Source organism: Manis pentadactyla, chromosome 17 (assembly GCF_030020395.1).
Source record: "Manis pentadactyla isolate mManPen7 chromosome 17, mManPen7.hap1, whole genome shotgun sequence".
Taxonomy (NCBI): domain Eukaryota; kingdom Metazoa; phylum Chordata; class Mammalia; order Pholidota; family Manidae; genus Manis; species Manis pentadactyla.
The window spans coordinates 22,644,746-22,660,693 of record NC_080035.1 but is presented as its reverse complement, the minus strand read 5'-3'; the positions used below and the strand labels follow the sequence as shown (position 1 = coordinate 22,660,693).

Here is a 15,948-nt window from a genome sequence, read left to right as displayed (position 1 = left end):
CAGAACTAAAGGGGGATATAGACTGCAATGCATTCATCCTAGGAGACTTCAACACACCACTCACCCCAAAGGATAGATCCACTGGGCAGAAAATAAGTAAGGACACTGAAGCACTGAACAACACAGTAGAGCAGATGGACCTAATAGACATCTATAAAACTCTACATCCAAAAGCAGCGGGATATACATTCTTCTCAAGTGCACATGGAACATTCTCCAGAATAGACCACATACTAGGCCACAAAAAGAGCCTCAGAAAATTCCAAAAGATTGAAATTCTACCAACCAACTTTTCAGACCACAAAGGCATAAAACTAGAAATAAACTGTACAAAGAAAGCAAAGAGGCTCACAAACACATGGAGGCTTAACAACACGCTCCTAAATAATCAATGGATCAATGACCAAATCAAAATGGAGATCCAGCAATATATGGAAACAAATGACAACAACAACACTAAGCCCCAACTTCTGTGGGACACAGCAAAAGCGGTCTTAAGAGGAAAGTATATAGCAATCCAAGCATATTTAAAAAAGGAAGAGCAATCCCAAATGAATGGTCTAATGTCACAATTACCGAAATTGGAAAAAGAAGAACAGATGAGACCTAAGGTCAGCAGAAGGAGGGACATAATAAAGATCAGAGAAGAAATAAATAAAATTGAGAAGAATAAAACAACAGCAAAAATCAATGAAACCAAGAGCTGGCTCTTCGAGAAAATAAACAAAATAGATAAGCCTCTAGCCAGACTTATTAAGAAGAAAAGAGAGTCAACACAAATCAACAGTATCAGAAACGAGAAAGGAAAAATCACGACGGACCCCACAGAAATGCAAAGAATTATTGGAGAATACTATGAAAACCTATATGCTAACAAGCTGGGAAACCTAGGAGAAATGGACAACTTCCTAGAAAAATATAACCTTCCAAGATTGACCCAGGAAGAAACAGAAAATCTAAACAGACCAATTACCAGCAACGAAATTGAAGCGGTAATCAAAAAACTACCAAAGAACAAAACCCCCGGGCCAGATGGATTTCCCTCAGAATTTTATCAGACATACAGGGAAGACATAATACCCATTCTCCTTAAAGTTTTCCAAAAAATAGAGGAGGAGGGGATACTCCCAAACTCATTCTATGAAGCTAACATCACCCTAATACCAAAACTAGGCAAAGACCCCACCAAAAAAGAAAACTACAGACCAATATCCCTGATGAACGTAGATGCAAAAATACTCAACAAAATATTAGCAAACCGAATTCAAAAATACATCAAAAGGATCATACACCATGACCAAGTGGGATTCATCCCAGGGATGCAAGGATGGTACAACATTCGAAAGTCCATCAACATCATCCACCACATCAACAAAAAGAAAGACAAAAACCACATGATCATCTCCATAGATGCTGAAAAAGCATTTGACAAAGTTCAACATCCATTCATGTTAAAAACTCTCAGCAAAATGGGAATAGAGGGCAAGTACCTCAACATAATGAAGACCATCTATGATAAACCCACAGCCAACATTATATTGAACAGCGAGAAGCTGAAAGCATTTCCTCTGAGATCGGGAACTAGACAGGGATGCCCACTCTCTCCACTGTTATTTAACATAGTACTGGAGGTCCTAGCCACGGCAATCAGACAAAATAAAAAAATACAAGGAATCCAGATTGGTAAAGAAGAAGTTAAACTGTCACTATTTGCAGATGACATGATACTGTACATAAAAAACCCTAAAGAATCCACCCCAAAACTACTAGAACTGATATCGGAATACAGCAAAGTTGCAGGATACAAAATCAACACACAGAAATCTGTGGCTTTCCTATATACTAACAATGAACGAACAGAAAGAGAAATCAGGAAAACAACTCCATTCACAATTGCATCAAAAAAAATAAAATACCTAGGAATAAACCTAACCAAAGAAGTGAAAGACTTATACTCTGAAAACTACAAGTCACTCTTAAGAGAAATTAAAGGGGACACTAACAGATGGAAACTCATCCCATGCTCGTGGCTAGGAAGAATTAATATCGTTAAAATGGCCATCCTGCCCAAAGCAATATACAGATTTGATGCAATCCCTATGAAACTACCAGCAACATTCTTCAATGAACTGGAACAAATAATTCAAAAATTCATATGGAAACACCAAAGACCCCGAATAGCCAAAGCAATCCTGAGAAAGAAGAATAAAGTAGGGGGGATCTCACTCCCCAACTTCAAGCTCTACTATAAAGCCATAGTAATCAAGACAATTTGGTACTGGCACAAGAGCAGAGCCACAGACCAATGGAACAGACTAGAGAATCCAGACATTAACCCAGACATGTATGGTCAATTAATATTTGATAAAGGAGCCATGGACATACAATGGCGAAATGACAGTCTCTTCAACAGGTGGTGCTGGCAAAACTGAACAGCTACATGTAGGAGAATGAAACTGGACCATTGTCTAACCCCATATACAAAAGTAAACTCAAAATGGATCAAAGACCTGAATGTAAGCCATGAAACCATTAAACTCTTGGAAGAAAACATAGGCGAAAACCTCTTAGACATAAACATGAGTGACCTCTTCTTGAACATATCTCCCCAGGCAAGGAAAACAACAGCAAAAATGAGTAAGTGGGACTATATTAAGCTGAAAAGCTTCTGTACAGCAAAAGACACCATCAATAGAACAAGAAGGATCCCTACAGTATGGGAGAATATATTTGAAAATGACACATCCGATAAAGGCTTGACGTCCAGAATATATAAGGAGCTCACACGCCTCAACAAACAAAAAACAAATAACCCAATTAAAAAATGGGCAGAGGAACTGAACAGACAGTTCTCCAAAAAAGAAATACAGATGGTCAACAGACACATGAAAAGATGCTCCACATCGCTAATTATCAGAGAAATGCAAATTAAAACTACAATGAGGTATCACCTCACACCAGTAAGGATGGCTGCCATCCAAAAGACAAACAACAACAAATGTTGGCGAGGCTGTGGAGAAAGGGGAACCCTCCTACACTGCTGGTGGGAATGTAAGTTAGTTCAACCATTGTGGAAAGCAGTATGGAGGTATATCAAAATGCTCAAAACAGACTTACCATTTGACCCAGGAATTGCACTCCTAGGAATTTACCCTAAGAACGCAGCAATCAAGTTTGAGAAAGACAGATGCACCCCTATGTTTATTGCAGCACTATTTACAATAGCCAAGAATTGGAAGCAGCCTAAATGTCCATCGATAGATGAATGGATAAAGAAGATATGGTATTTATACATAATGGAATACTACTCAGCCATAAGAAAAGGGCAAATCCAATCATTTGCAGCAACATGGATGGAGCTGGAGGGTATTATGCTCAGTGAAACAAGCCAAGCGGAGAAAGAGAAATACCAAATGATTTCACTTATCTGTGGAATATAAGAACAAAGGAAAAACTGAAGGAACAAAACAGCACCAGAATCACAGAACTCAACAATGGACTAACAGGTACCAAAGGGAAAGGGACTGGGGAGGATGGGTGAGTAGGGAGGGATAAGGGGGGGAGAAGTAGGGGCGTATTAAGATTAACATGCATGGGGGGGTAGGAGAAAAGGGAGGGCTGTACAACACAGAGAAGGCAAGTAGTGATTCTACAACATTTTGCTATGCTGATGGACAGTGACTGTAAAGGGGTTTATAGGGGAGACCTGGTATAGGGGAGAGCCTAGTAAACATAATATTCGTCATGTAAGTGTAGATTAGTGATACCAAAAACAAAGCAAAAAAAAAAGGGCAGTTCCTGTGTGATAACCTCCAACGAGTTCTACACAAGGGTATAAAGGGCATATAAAAGTGTAGGCAAAGGGTCTGTTTGTGTTTATACAGAGGATCAAAGCCTAATTGGGCTACCCCGAAAATGAACTAAGATACGATATGAAAAAGAACTTCCAACATCTGCACTCTCTGGAAGACTCATGCCAGAAGATGATCATCAAAAAACCTCAACAAAGATCCACGCACTGCTACAGCTGTAGATGCACTCATCCCACCAGTTCCTGGACTTGCCATGGGAATGAGGAAGGAGATATCTAAGCTGGCCTGTGCATACAGTAAAACAACAAATTTGACTGGATCTATACTGTTGGAACTCAACCAAGAATTTGGAGAAGTGCAAATTGTAGCGCTCCAAAGTCTTACAACTACAGACTATTTACTGTTAAAAGAACATATGGGATGTGAACAGTCCCCAGGAATGGGTTGTTTTATTTTGTCTGATTTCTCTCAGACTGTTCAAGTTCAGTTGGACAATATCCACCATATCATAGATAAGTTTTCACAAATGCCTAAGGTGCCTTAATGGTTTTCTTGGTTTCACTGGAGATGGCTGGTAATTACAGGTATGCTTTGGTTATGTAACTATACTCCTATTATGTTAATGTGTGTGCGCAATTTAAGTAGTAGCTTAAAACCTATATATGCTGAAGTTACTCTACAAGAAGATTTGTCAAAGAAATAATCAATCTTCCCATGTTTTCTTCCGCCTGCTACTTCTATAGCTTTTCTTCTTCCTTCCTAATTACAACCCTTAAATAGAATTCGTGCCTCATATCAAATTTACCGAGTATCATAACTCCTCCAACTGGTAAAGATACCTCAAGACAAATGCTGGGCATAGAAGCCACAGGGCATAAATATGCAAAGAAGTAAAAAGCTAACCTTTTCAAACAATAAGGCTTCCCTCTCACTTACCAACTTCACATTTCCCTGTATGGCCCCGGAAGATGACTGGTTAAACAGAGACGGGTAAGATTCCTCAAGGGAGGAACAACCTAAGACAGGCACAGTCGCAGGGGGGCCATCAGGTGAGAAATTGGGGATCAACAGAGGTGAGGCTTAGAACCTCACCCCCCCTGTTCTGAGAGAAATCTTCTGCATATGTGGATGTTTTATTGCCCTGGTCTAGCTTGGATTAACACATAGTCTACAGGCACACACCTGATCATCTACATTTGCTCTCTTACAACACTAAACTATGTTTTCTACCTTTATCTTGCATCTACCTACCACTTAAGCATTTTATTAAAAATAATAATAATAAAGAGAGAAATGTGGTATCCACATATAAATCAAGTATAAAAACCAAATGAGTATTCATATTTGAACTGACTGTTTATAGTTCATAATGCATGAACAAAACCAAAAGTTTCTGTGATGACTGCCCTTGCACTGTTCACCATGTAACTTATTCATTATGTAAGAATTTGTTCTACATGTAAGAACTTGTTTGTTATGCCTCAGAAGATTGGAGACTGATGAAAATTAGGCTTGGGGTAGATTAAGGATTGTGCATTGAGCATTGACTCCCCTATACAGAATTTTATTGTCGTTAACAACCATTTGATCAATAAATATGAGAGATGCCCTCACAAAAAAAAAAAAAAAAGGACAGACTTCCAATGGTAAAATAAATAAGTAACCGGGATGTAATGTATAGCATAAGGAATATAGTCAAGATATTGTAACAGCTTGGTAGGGTGATAGCTGGAACCTAGAATTATGTATATAAATGTTCTACCACTGTGTTGTACACTTAAAACTAATGTAATGTAATACTGTGCGTCAACTACCCTTCAATAAAAAATAATTATTAAAAAAAAAAGAATATCTATTCAAACACAAAACATACACACTGAAAGTATTTATTTAATTATAGATAATGATATTCCTTAACAGTTCAAAAAGTGACTAATAGTATGTATAAAGTTACTGGCTGATGTGATTTACATGTATTTCCAAATAAAAAGAAGAAACTGAATATAAATTAATAAGAAGTAAAAGAATGTCTAGTTGATATCTAAAAATTAAATCCTTGTATTTTGAAGGATCACTGAAAAAAATTTGTAACATGAATATATATTATATATAATGCAAAAGGACAGCATTAACCAATTCAAATGCATGACTTTGCCAAATTGCTCTTAATATTCTCTCATAATCTTATACTTTTATGTTAATAAATTCATTAAATAAACATGGTAACAGGAAACTAAAATAAAAATGTACAAACAGGTACTTGTACTAAGTTCCAATAATATCTGGTAAGTCTAACATACAAATGTGCCATAATTATAATTTCTAAAAGGAAAGGTTTTCTTTTTTTTAATGTTGAAAAGCATCAGAAGTTTAAAGTTTAAGTCTTGGTAATTTTCCTTGTGTACAAGAATTCACTATAACAATGACTCTGTGACCTCTTCACCTCCCAACTATTTTGAAATTACAGTCTTTATTGACAAAAAATGATTCCAGTAATTTAGTAGATGTTCATATTTATTGTAGTGACCATAATTTAGGAAGTTAATGTTTTTTTTTTACCTTTTCTACTTTTCCACCATTGATGTCACTGGGGAGAAATTTCTTGCCAATTGTTCTCAAGTCTGTCTAAAATAAAAATATTATTATTAAAATATAATTACAGAGAAAAGTAAATCTAAATCTAATCTTACAAATAAAAGATGAAATTACTTAAGGTTTGTGGAACAAAATTTAAACAAATGTCTTTTGGATGATTATGAGATCTATACATACAATCAATCTTTTCGAATAACTCCATTCCATACATACATTGTTTAAAGTGCACAGTAAGTGGAGCAGTAATACATAAGGCCTTAATTCTGCTCATATTTCTTCAAGTAACCTTTTAACTTACTAAATCTTCTCTATTAAACTCTAAAACTTTAATTTTATATAAACTATAGTCTTACTAAAAATTAATGCCACAATCCAAAACCAAATGACTACTTTTATATAAACAGAATATATTTCTGACAATTGAGTCCTACATGCAAACATGAAGACATACTCTATATGCTGTGGTACCCAAAACATAGCAAAGCTATGTAATCTCAAGTATCCTAAGGAGTACTACTACTGCAATAGCAAGAAGTTATAGTAAGACTTTATTGCTGTAAAAATCTATTTTATTTGCTTAAACAAATTACAGAAATCAAAGTTGATTAACAAACGACTATAAGAAAAATCAGAGGTACATATTACTCAGCAAACCAAAGCAAAACGTAAAAAGGAAAGCTAAAGAACTAACCTAAAGTTAGAGCATTTCTGACATAAAAACAAAATTTCAACTACACAGTTCACATTTTTAAAAGCAGGACTTTTAAGGGTTTTTGTCATCTTTAGGAAATGGAAATTAAAGGAATGATAAGAAATTTGTTCAGAGGAAAACTATCAATACTCATGAAAAATGCCTAATTCTTTAACCTAAAAAATCACCTTGGTGACTGAGACTTTAAGACTAGATTAGTAACTATATTTTTATTGTATTATTATTTCTTAAAATATAGTGAATAGTAGCTCTTCATCATCTTATGAACAAAATAAAAGAAAGCAGACTTAGAGTTCATTTAATCACATAAATTAGAAAGGAGAAATTTGTGTTGGACCTAAGGAAAAAATACTAGATGATTAAAATTATCATAATATGAAATGAATACATATAGAGAAGTAGGATTGTCTTCTTTGACCACCTACAATAATAGAATATCCTGTTAGTGAAATATCCATATGTGATCAGCTTAAGAAACAAGCATATAAATTATACAACCCCCACAGATATTACCAGTCTTTTACAACCATGATTCATAACTTCTCAATGTAATGCAAGAATTGTGTTTCATGTTAGGCAGAGAATATCCTCAAGTGCAGTCTAATAGAAGCCTTGGGTGCTAGTGTCCAGTGGACCTCCCTGGGGAGAAAACACTGTACGGTTATCCCCTGCTTTTCGAGAATTTGCATTATACCACTTCTTTTTTACAGAAGTACCTACATTAGTACCTGTTTTCACTGATAGATATTTGAAGAGGATTTTCACTTTTGCAAAGAAAGGCAGAAAGCAAAAAAACATTTCGTATTTATTTTGCAGGGAGCCATCACAGAGGCAGTGTGCATCCTGAGCACTGAGTGGCATGGCCAAGCTCCTTCCCTGGGAACTACACTAGTCCTCAACTAAAATTCACCAAATAGAACTGCCGGGCAAACTGAACCCTAAATCCAAATACTTGGGTAACAATGCTTTTTTAGGTGAATCCTTTTGCAGCCTCCAGTAAGAGAGAGAAAAAATTATAAACCATACTTCAAGGTGCATTCCTTTCACTTTGAAAATACTGAGTAGCATATGGGAAAAAAATACTTTCTTATACTAGGCTTTCCTGTATTTGGACTCGACATTAAATATTAATACATGTGAAGCACCTAGCACAATGAATTACAAAAAGTAAGCATTTAATGAATGTTAGCTATCATGTTTGTTTTTAATGAATATAAAACATGCACATTTTGCTGCCATCTGAACATGTATAACCACTAAGTCAGTAATACAACTAACAGCTCATAAAAACATAGGCATTATTTTGAAGTCACTCAAAAGCTGACATTTAAATATGTATGAGAAACAGAATACAGTAGATTCTTGAACAACACTGGGATTAGAAGTGCTGACCCCTCATGTATTTAAAACTCTATGCATAACTTTTGACTCCCCCAAAATTTAACTACCAGTAGCCTATTGTTGACTGGAAGCATTACCAATAACATAAACAGTCAATTAACACATATTTTGTGTATGTATTATGCACAGTATTCTTAAAATAAAGATAGAGAGATGTTTTCTCAAATTGTTGCAAATCTCCAAAAACTTTTCCAATGTATTTGTTGAAAAAAAATCTCCATGTAAGTAAGTGGACCTGTGTAGTTCAACCCTGTGTTGTTCAATGTATATACATAAATTTCATGATATACCATGATATCTCATTTTTGTTTTTTATCAGTTATGAATTTAATTTAAACTAAAATGAGGCATCAATATAAAGTAGAAATGAGCACTAGACTAAAATCCTAAACTTTGATTCACTGAAAACTGTAGTTAACTAATACGACAACTGCTTTTTTACGGGGAGGAATCTAGAATTGTGTTTCATGTTAGGCAGAGAATATCCTCAAGTGCAGTCTAATAGAAGCCTTGGGTGCTAGTGTCCAGTGGACCTCCCTGGGGAGAAAACACTGTACGGTTATCCCCTGCTTTTCGAGAATTTGCATTATACCACTTCTTTTTTACAGAAGTACCTACATTAGTACCTATTTTCACTGATAGATATTTGAAGAGGATTTTCACTTTTGCAAAGAAAGGCAGAAAGCAAAAAAAGCATTTCATGTTTATTTTGCAGGGAGCCATCACAGAGGCAGTGTGCATCCTGAGCACTGAGTGGCACGGCCAAGCTCCTTCCCTGGGAAGGAACTACACTAGCATTGCAGCATCAAGCTATCATAATTTTGAACTGTATCTGTGAGCATTTGTGCTTTATCTCAATTTATTTTAAGCATGCGTTAGCAAAATGTGTCCTAAGGTATCAGAAAAGCCTAAGAGAGGTTATTTTCTGGGTCTGGGAACACTAAAAAAATTTTCCATATAAATTAACGGTAACTGCTTCTTTGCTCTATACCATTTTGGCTTACAAAAGATTTCATAGGAACACTACTTTCAGATAGCAGGGGAAACCTCTCTATATATTGTTGCATTGTTCATTGCTGGATAAAGGAACAAGCTCAGTGTGTCGCCCACAAGAGGAAAAGAACATAAACAAGAATGCTTGTGCATGGCTTATTCTCCCAATATGTATGTAATAAGTTGTATATAGTAGGAATCAGTAACACAAGTCATTCTCAACTAGAGATTAATTTCCTGCAAGCACTCAAAAGCTAAAAATAATTCAACAGAAATACTATAAATGCCTGATTTTATTTAAAGATGATAAACTTGAAAAGAAGTTTACTTGTCTGGTGTAGATTTCATCTTAATTAAAGTTTTTTTTTTGCATGATTAAAGGGCATGATAGCTTGGATTAGAGTATTCAACTACATATTTCCGAGAATATCAGAAAGAGAAATTAATTGATTGAGATAATGGTTCATCATGAACCTCTTATGTACCCAGGACAAATACTTAATATTGATTTATTTTAAAGTTTCACGCCCCTTTATAGATAGTTAATTGTTACTTACCTAAGTAAATAAGAAAAACCAAGAAAAGCGTAAGATTGTTATAGAATCCCTTTCATGTTTAGGGTTTTTTTTAATGAAGAAATAAGAATTATTTACAACATTCTTTGAAAGTAGAATTCACTAATTTGGGTGCAAGTCAAAGAAAAAGTGTCTAGGGAATACTTTCATTTGTAGTCACAGAGGATGACATGCATGATTTCTAATGCTTACTTTAAAAAAAATCATATTGTTAGTCTTACTGAACAAAATTCAAAGAAGCTGAAAACTGACAGATTTTAAAATAGAAATTTTATCTGTTTAATCCTAACTTTCACTGTATATAAATTTAAGTAACTCAAATAAGCTATATGCAGTTATATATTTACTTATATCTTAAATGTTCTTTATCAGTTACCTGTTTCTGCTTTATCTTATACCTATTTTGCAGTGATATGATGGATCTGTCAAGACAGCAATTCTCTTATGAATTTCATTATATATCATAGTATATAAATTTGTGAGTAGATTGTTATTGTAAAGGCAGTAAGAGAAAAAATCTAACTGGGGTAACTGCAAGACTGACAAGAGAATATTCATTTATTTATATCTACATTTCAAACAATTTTAGTAACTCTTCAAAAAAATCAAAAGTCAATCCCAATTATAGAAAAGATATAGCTATACAGATGGGTGTAAAGAGAGAGACCAGAAGGAAATATATACCAAAACCTTAACAGTAATTATTTGTGGCTTTGATTTCATTTTTCTTTGCTGTATTTTCTGAAGTATTCTACAACATATATTACTTTTATTAACAGGAAAAGTTATTTTGAAATAATAAATACAACTGTCAAACAGCTAAAACTTAAGAGTTTCTATGTTAATTAAATGGCTATATATTTTAATTAATATGATTTTTTTACTGCTATTATATAGCAGTAAATGTGAATGTGAAAATCTGCAACTGATTTTGTAAATGTGAAAATCTGTAATATAAAAAATCTATAACTGATTTTGGGGAAAGAGTTTTAACTGCATTTTTTCCCCTTTTTTCATGGGATTCTGTATAACAAATGTAAAAAGAAACATATATTTCTAATAACTGGCTGAAACGAGATTACCAAATTCACCAAACATTACTGCAACTTAAAATGGACAATAAAAATGAAAGATGTTCTCCATATTACTTATCTTAAAAGCCAATTTATTCTATTAGATGCTTTTCATGAATAAAGCTTCCAGATTTAAAATATTTATAAGTTAATAAACAAAACCTACATTGAGAGCAATCAGGATGATGTCATTTATATTGACTTTGTCAGGAGAACTTGTGCAAGCTTCAATGCCTTCATCTGAAAGATACCTGTTAAAATAAAATAAATGGCTTAATATTTTCTAAAATCAAAATTAACCAAAATTATTTCCTTAAGTCAACATGCAATTTTGTTTTCTACTATAAAACGCTTCTACTCCAAATACTAGGGCAAAGTCCTGGATACTCCCTGTTTAATTACTGTCTCTGAGTGAACAGAATGGACAGTGCATATTTTTCCACTTTTGTGTCATTAAAGGGATATTGTGTTAATAAAACTTTCATATCCTTTCTGAGAAAAACTATTTAAACATCAAAATACTTCTTAAGGGATGTATGTACTACTCTTTACTATATGTAAATATAATATCTGACTTAAATATTTGGTAATAAAATAAGCTCTTAGAGATTGAGATGTGCTATAAAAATAGAACTAAAAACAGCATGGTTTTAAACTCTGTCCAACAGATATTTCCTCTGTACTACTTTCTCACATTATTTTCTCAAGTCTCCTTTCTTTAATATAATGGTTCCCAATAGTCCTTCAAAAATACTACTGATTTCAAGTGGCATAAACATAGGCAACTCTTTTATATTGTATCTTTCCCTTTTCCTGTCTCTTCTCAGTTTTTTTACTTATTGTCATATTAGCCTGTGTCCTTTTATCCAGTCCAAACCAACCACACATCTGTCACAGGCAATAACTAATTCAAGAGTAAAAAAGATTATTGAATTCAAGGGGGGTGATCACTGATCACCTTTTCATTCATGCCCAACATAGCCAATTTGAAGTTCTCTGATAAACTCTCAAATCAGGTCTCATGCCCCAAAAAGTCTACCTATAAAAATGTGCATTAACATCCGACATCTTTTGCAATCAGTATCAACTTCTCTAACCAAGGGCTGGTGGCAGCACTGCCAATGCAGACATTCTCCCACTAAGAAGATGCAGGAGTACTCGTCTAACAGCCAATGCAAGCTTCTTCCTGATGGCCAGCAATTCCACAACCAACACCCAACATTAGACTGACTCCAAGACAGTAGTCAATGTAAATGCTACCTGAAGACAGCAACTAAACAGCCTGTGCCTTTAGGAAAGAGAATGAATGATTTCTCAAAAGTAAAGAGCAAGTGAAAAGAAATGTACATTGAAGCGACCTGAAGAACAACAGGAAATTAAAGTTGACAAGCCTATGAACAGGATGAAGGAGATAAGTCAGTAAAGCATATATGTAAATCAGAGCAAGAATGTATTAATAAAATTAGATACTGTGAAAAGTTTAAGACCTTGGCAGTGCTAAACTACAATGATGAACAAAGACAAGTGGTTAAGTGGGTTAGAGAAAGAACATAAGTGTTAAGTATGTAAATGAGTCAGCAAGAATGAATGGATGGGAGGAAGGACTAGTAGTATTGGAATACAAATATTTCCAGTCAGCATAGATGTTTTATTAAAACAATGCTTTATCAAAGTGGTTATGTTAATTTTCTTATTATCCTGTTATTTTTTCACTGTACATAGTTATTGGCAGTATCTGCGATTATTCATCTTACAAATTCAGTTATATAAATAATTAATTAAGCCCCTAGTTATGTGAAAAGTAGTATCTTTACTAGCAGTAAGATTATAAAATAATGAAAGTTAAACACTTGCCTTCAAGGAGTTTACAATCTCATATACAGCATAACACAATACATAAGCAGCTACCATACAAAGTCAAAATAATATTATAAATAAAATGTTACAGGGGCTCAGAGTAGCTGGAGTATGAGAAAAAGTGCATGGAAAGGGAATAGTATGAGTAAAAAGATGGAAGAGAAAAAGAGTGAAGCACATTCTAGAGGAAAAAATCTGGGCCATTCTGGCTAAAACATGGGGAGGAAATAAAAAATGAGTATTGGCTGTGACCAATTTTAGAAAGCAACAGGGCACTAAGTAATATGGATGATATATTAAATGCTGATTAAGCAATTACACACAACTTTCAAAATTCCTACACAATGTGGAAATAGTATGCAATGACTAATAAAACATTTCCTAAAAAAGCAATTCATCAGATTTGAAAGATTATACCATGTCAGATTGTCCAGAACTGATCTTTTAAAATAATCAAAGTCTACCTGTTCAATTTTACAGATAAAGAAAAGGTCCAAAGATGCTAAGTAATTTGCCCCCAAATACAAACTTAAGTGATGCAAAGTTAAAACAAAAACTCCCAGTTCATCAAACTTTCCATTACAACACACCATTTTTGTTTACCAACAACTAATGCTAATGTTAGGAATATGATCTCATAAACATAAGCCAGCAACTATACAAATCAGTTTCCTAGTCAACTAGACACTCTCATACATGTGCAAAGAAAAGCGCAAGTAGGCAAATTCAATCAGGGAACTCTAAAATACATTAAAGAAGCATTTGTCTAATTTCATAGCAAAACATCAGGGAACTAATACTAACCAATGATTAGAGATGCAAAAATTGTTATAACAATAAAAATATCAATTCTTACAAAATGTAAAAGGGGAAAGTTAACAAAAATTCTAAAGGCAGAAGCTATAAGGGGGTGGAATTTTACTTTATCCAAGTAAAAGTCAAATATTATATGATTCTTTCAAATAATGTCTGTAAAAGGCCTCCTAAATTTAAGAAATTCCAATATGTGCCTCAATTTCCAAGTTTTACAAGACTACCTTACTGACCTTTCATATTTGGAAATATCAGAGGACTTGAGTCTTTCAACTTTACCCCTATGAAGAAACAGGAGACCCAACCACAGCTCCCCCCCAGTGATATCTCGGTGATTCTTCTACAAATACTGGACCATTTTCACAGAAGGACTGAATCTAAATTAACCATAATGTGGATTTACAAATTCATCTTCTTGTTTTTGTAAACATTTAAAACTCCAATATTATCAATGAATAAGACAAGTGACGAAAGTAAGCCAAATGCCCAAATCAGCTTCAAGATGCACCACAGTAACACAGTAACTAAAGGACAAGCCAGGACAAAATTTATCAGCTTTAATGTGGTCATTGGGAAAGAAAGGAACTGAAAATTGGACTCTGCACACCAGATCTGACGCCTGTGCACATCTGTATGATGGACTTTGAGGGGAGAGAATTATGACCAGTTCCCATATTTCATCTTTGATCCCATAAAACCCAAGGGCATGGAACCCAAAGAAGAAATGAACCGCAGAGACCTCTTATTTACTAAACAGACAGCAAAACCACACATTTTTTTTTTCCCTCTCTAGTGGAGATTTTAAAACAGTAATATTATAAAATCACTCATTACTATTCTGAACTAAAAATACACCAGAATATGTTTTACTGGCAAGCAGGGCACTAAAGGACTAAATTTCTAAATGATAGTCACAGAAGAGACTAACATATCTCAATAATTTTACCTTCAATTAATGCCATTTTAAATCACAGATTATTACATGCTCAAATTAAAAAAAAATTTTTAGAAAATATTTCCTTTTTTCATAAATAGAAGTAAAGATGTTGAAATTCCATCTTGTCACTTAATTTGTAATCCTGGACAATTCTTTTTACTTTAGAAGTAAAAAACTTTAAAATTAACTATTATCCACTAATTTGGAGGAGGGAATTTCCTATTACAAATAATGAGTATAATATTCAATAAGAAGGGTCACATACCCTAAATTCCACTACCAGAACCATCTTCAGCTCATGTTCAGATGTCACTTGGGGCATACAAAACAGACATGTCCAAAGTACAGTTCAAGAATTTCTACTGACAGAAAATTGTGATAAAGCAAGTACCTTCATTTAACCTAATTTATTCAGTCCAGAAAGTAGATCACCGTTACCATCTCATACTACCAGTAAGGGAAAAGAGAGACAATTTTCATTTGATCCATCCCTTTGCAAGCAGGCAAAAGCCTTGAGTCTAATTCTCTGGCTATGATGATGTAATGAGACACGGTGAAGAGTACATGTCCCATCTAAAGGGGGAAACCGTAACTCAGCTCTGGCTGGCCTGAGGACAGGCAAAGCACTTATTGTCAAACACCAATTTTAGCTTTCAGTTTTTTGTAAAGCAATTATAAGCCAAGCAAAACATATTTCAGCTTGTATGTGGCATACACTTAGGGAACTTCCTAATATTAGTTCACTAAAGTCATCTGCTTATTTATTATTGTACATTTCCAAGACGTCTTTGACATTCAGGGTTTTACCATAAATGTTCTTCAATTGATGCAATTTTCACAGTTGACATCCTTTTCAAACAAAAGAGAAAAAAGAACTATGTATTTTAGGTCACTATGATTCCTGGAGAGCAACAAACATAATTATGTTCTTATCAGAATTGTCTAACATCACACCAGAAAGTGTCAAATTGTTTAGTTTGGCTTAAATATTTCATAAACTAGACATATACTGAACTCATCTTTACCTCAACTTTCCAGATTATATATATTTATTAGCAGGGAGAATTGGCTAAGAACACTAAAAAGCAAACACTAATGTTTTCTACCCCTCCACCCACTGCCTCTGATCCAAGTAATGAATGCCCATTCAAGTTTGAACTGAGATCTGAATTCCTAAAAT

The 15,948-nt window shown here is 34.2% G+C and overlaps 1 protein-coding gene across 4 annotated transcripts in view; it reads right to left on the bottom strand.

Annotated features, from left to right (window-relative positions):
* Nucleotides 1-15,948, bottom strand: part of TDRD3 (tudor domain containing 3) — a 212,781-nt gene that overhangs the window by 107,407 nt on the left and 89,426 nt on the right. For 3 of the 4 annotated variants that reach the window (XM_036893643.2, XM_036893641.2, XM_036893642.2), the window contains exons 2-3: nt 11,328-11,412; nt 6,372-6,437 (exon numbers count right to left, since the gene is read on the bottom strand). Coding sequence is in view for 2 of the 4 variants with exons in the window: in XM_036893641.2 (XP_036749536.2) it covers nt 6,372-6,437; nt 11,328-11,412 (151 nt within the window). In the remaining 2 variants the exon portion in view is untranslated. The remainder of the gene's footprint in view (nt 1-6,371; nt 6,438-11,327; nt 11,413-15,948) is intronic. The other variant, XM_057494583.1, reaches the window with a different exon arrangement.